The sequence below is a fragment of the Camellia sinensis genome, chromosome 12 (genome assembly GCF_055761805.1).
Source record: "Camellia sinensis isolate YWXY chromosome 12, ASM5576180v1, whole genome shotgun sequence".
Lineage (NCBI taxonomy): Eukaryota > Viridiplantae > Streptophyta > Magnoliopsida > Ericales > Theaceae > Camellia > Camellia sinensis.
The window spans coordinates 84,886,907-84,889,964 of NC_138972.1; the positions used below are offsets into that span (position 1 = coordinate 84,886,907).

At 35.4% G+C, this 3,058-nt stretch overlaps 1 protein-coding gene across 1 annotated transcript; it reads left to right on the top strand.

The window, feature by feature from the left end:
- The first annotated feature begins 320 nt into the window (after window positions 1-320).
- On the top strand, window positions 321-1,516 carry LOC114285365 (uncharacterized). Its single transcript, XM_082897025.1, has 3 exons — window positions 321-620; window positions 696-768; window positions 1,011-1,516. The coding sequence occupies exons 1-3, from the start codon at window positions 321-323 to the stop codon at window positions 1,514-1,516; spliced, it is 879 nt and encodes a 292-aa protein (XP_082753151.1).
- The last annotated feature ends 1,542 nt before the right edge of the window (window positions 1,517-3,058 follow it).

Genomic DNA, 3,058 nt, shown 5'->3' on the forward strand with positions numbered 1-3,058 from the left:
ACTGAAAAAAAATCAATGAAAGAAAAAATTATTGTGTGACCATTATTTCATGTATTTTCATTATCACTAATACTTTTGTTTTTAAGGGGTCAGCACAATATCACAGTGATATATATGGAGCCGATGCATGCTCTTGATTTGAGTTTTGACTCAGACAGTGACGATGAAAATATACAATTTCTGGTGTGTGTGTAGCACTACATGAGTATTGTAATACTTACCTTCAACCTAGACCATGCCGAATGTCCATATTACAAGGACATGACTACGTATTAGAAATATTGAATGGCCATGAAAGAAGGTCTAAGGAAAATTTTAGAATGGAACCAGATGTATTTATTAATTTGTGCGAGGCACTTAAGGTATATGGTAAACTGGAACACTCACGTTATTTGACTGTCCAAGAGCAAGTTTGTATATTTTTGCTAACAATTGGTCACAACGAAGGAAATCGTGTTGTCCAAGAGCGATTTCAACATTCTGGCCAGACCATTTCCAAATACTTCAACCGAGTCTTGAAGGCAGTGTGTAGGCTTGGTAAACAAGTTACAAGGCCTCTAGATTTTGATGAGGTGCCTGCAGAAATTCGACATAATCCACGCTTCTATCCTTTTTTTAAGGTAATCACTAACAGAATATTTGAAATATAAATTTTAGTAAAATATCCTACATTATTAAAGTCATTTGTCAAATAGGATTGTGTTGGAGCAATTGATGGTACCCACATATCTGCAAGGGTGCCAGCATCAGAGCAAATACCATATCGGGGTAAGCATACAGTTACAACGCAAAATGTAATGTGTGTTTGCTCATTTGATATGTGATTTACGTATGTATTGGCTGGTTGGGAGGGCACTGCAAATGATTCTAGAGTGTTCATTGAAACCATACATGATCCAACAAATTTATTTCCAATGCCACCAACAGGTACGTATTATATGGCATTTTGTTAATTTATAATGAATATTCTTTTGTCAACCCATAATAATAGATACATACACGTTGAACAGATAAATACTATGTTGTCGACTCGGGTTATACAAATATGCCTAGCTTTTTATCGCCATACTGTGGTGAGAGGTACCATCCAAATGAGTTTCGTAATCAACGTCGACAACCAAGAAACAAGAAGCAAATGTTCAATTACCGACACTCCTCACTGCGCAATGTGATTGAGAGATGCTTCGGTGTCTTGAAGGTTCGTTTTCCAATTTTGAGAGACATGCCTCCGTATTCAACTAAGACGCAGAGATACATCCCCATTGCATGTTGTACAATACACAACTGGATAAGGACACATTCTCAAAGTGACACATTGTTCGCTGAATGGGCCAATCGAGATCGTATCGTTGAAGATGATGGGCCTAGTGGAGGTGGTAGTAGCAGCTCGACACATGCAGGAAGTAGTTCTCAGCAACCAATTGACTTAGACATTAGTCAACCTCAATTACGTCACATGTCTGATGTAAGGAATCAAATTGTTGGTCAAATTTGGGAATCTCTCGGAAACAATTGAAATATTATTTATGCGTATAATAGATTGTGGAAGATGTTTTTTTTATGGTTTATGGAAGAATTGAGATGTTATTATTATAGTTTGTAAGTTGTTATGAACATTATGGTTTATTATGGTTATTAAATTTATCTATGGTTGATATTGTATCAATATGATTATTATGGATAATGTGTATGATCCCATTGTCAAAAAAAATTTTAAAAAAATTAAAAAAAAAATTTTAAAAAAAAAATTAGGCCTTAACAAACATGTTTCTTAGTTTATATTTTCAAAAATTTTCAAATATTTTGTCTAAACCAAACGGGTTTATTATTTATGTTTTTCTAAAAATAAACAAAAATCAGTTTATAAAATTTTTGTAAACATAAACCAAAAACGTAAACGTTACCAAACGTTACCTAATTAAACCTACCATAATGTTCTAAAAATCCTAAATAGCACATAAATCAAGTCAATTTCTTAATTGGATGCCGATAAGGCCTTCAATTCACAAGAAGAAACAGAAATGCAAACAAATCTTTCTACGATAGATAGATATAAACACAATAATGCGGCACATACACATGCAATTAATTCAGAATTTCACTTAATTACTGATTAGGTTCATTTAACGTTAATCAAAAGTCGGGGTTGTTACAGTCTTCCCTCCTTAAAGAGTTTGGTCCTTCACACTCGAATTACCTTCATTTTGAAAGAACACTAGATCCAAAGGAAATAAGTCAGGGTATCTCTTTATCATGTATTCTTTCATTTCCCATGTTGCATAAGTCCCTCCGTGGTTTTGCCAATCAACCTTCACCAATGGAATTTCCTTGTTCCTCAATCTCTTGATTCTTCGGTTAACCACCTGAATTGGCATTTCTTTATACGTATAATCTTTTTTCAGAAGCACATGGGTTGGTTCAATGACATGTAATGAATCTCTCAAATAATCCCAAAGCATTGAAACATGAAAAACTTTGTGCATATTTTCCATCACCGGAGGTAAGGCTACTCGGTATGTTACTGAGTTAATTTTCTCTAAAATTGCATACGGGCCAACGTATCTTGGTGCTAGCTTTCCTTTCATCCTAAATCGGGTTTGACCCTTCATTGGAGTTACTTTTATGAATACATGGCCACCAACTTCGTATTCCCTATTCTTCCTCTGGACATCTACATAACTCTTTTGGTAGCTCTGTGTAGTTTTCAGACGTTGTTGAATCAGTTTCACTTTCTCAGTTGTTTCTTGCACAAGTTTTGGTCCTAACAAAGGTCTGTCACCTACTTCAACCCAGCAGATTGGAGATCGACACTTTCTACCATACAAAGCTTTATAAGGAGTCATGCCGATACTCAAATGGTAGCTATTGTTACACACAAATTCGGCCAATGGTAAATAGGTTTCCCAATTGCCTTGAAAGTCTAGGGCACACATCCGTAACAAGTTTTCCAACGTCTGAATGGTCTGTTTAGATTGGTCATCTGTCTGTGGGTGATAATCACTGCTTAGTCTCAATTTAGTCCCCAGATCTTGCTGTAGACTCTGCCAAAATCTTAAAG

Bases quoted from the DNA above. Each gene is read 5' to 3' on its own strand.
- LOC114285365 (XM_082897025.1), top strand. From the start codon at position 321: ATGGAACCAGATGTATTTATTAATTTGTGCGAGGCACTTAAGGTATAT. The intron at 621-695 runs GTAATCACTAAC...TTTGTCAAATAG, and splicing joins GCTTCTATCCTTTTTTTAAG to GATTGTGTTGGAGCAATTGA. The intron at 769-1,010 runs GTAAGCATACAG...CACGTTGAACAG, and splicing joins AGAGCAAATACCATATCGGG to ATAAATACTATGTTGTCGAC.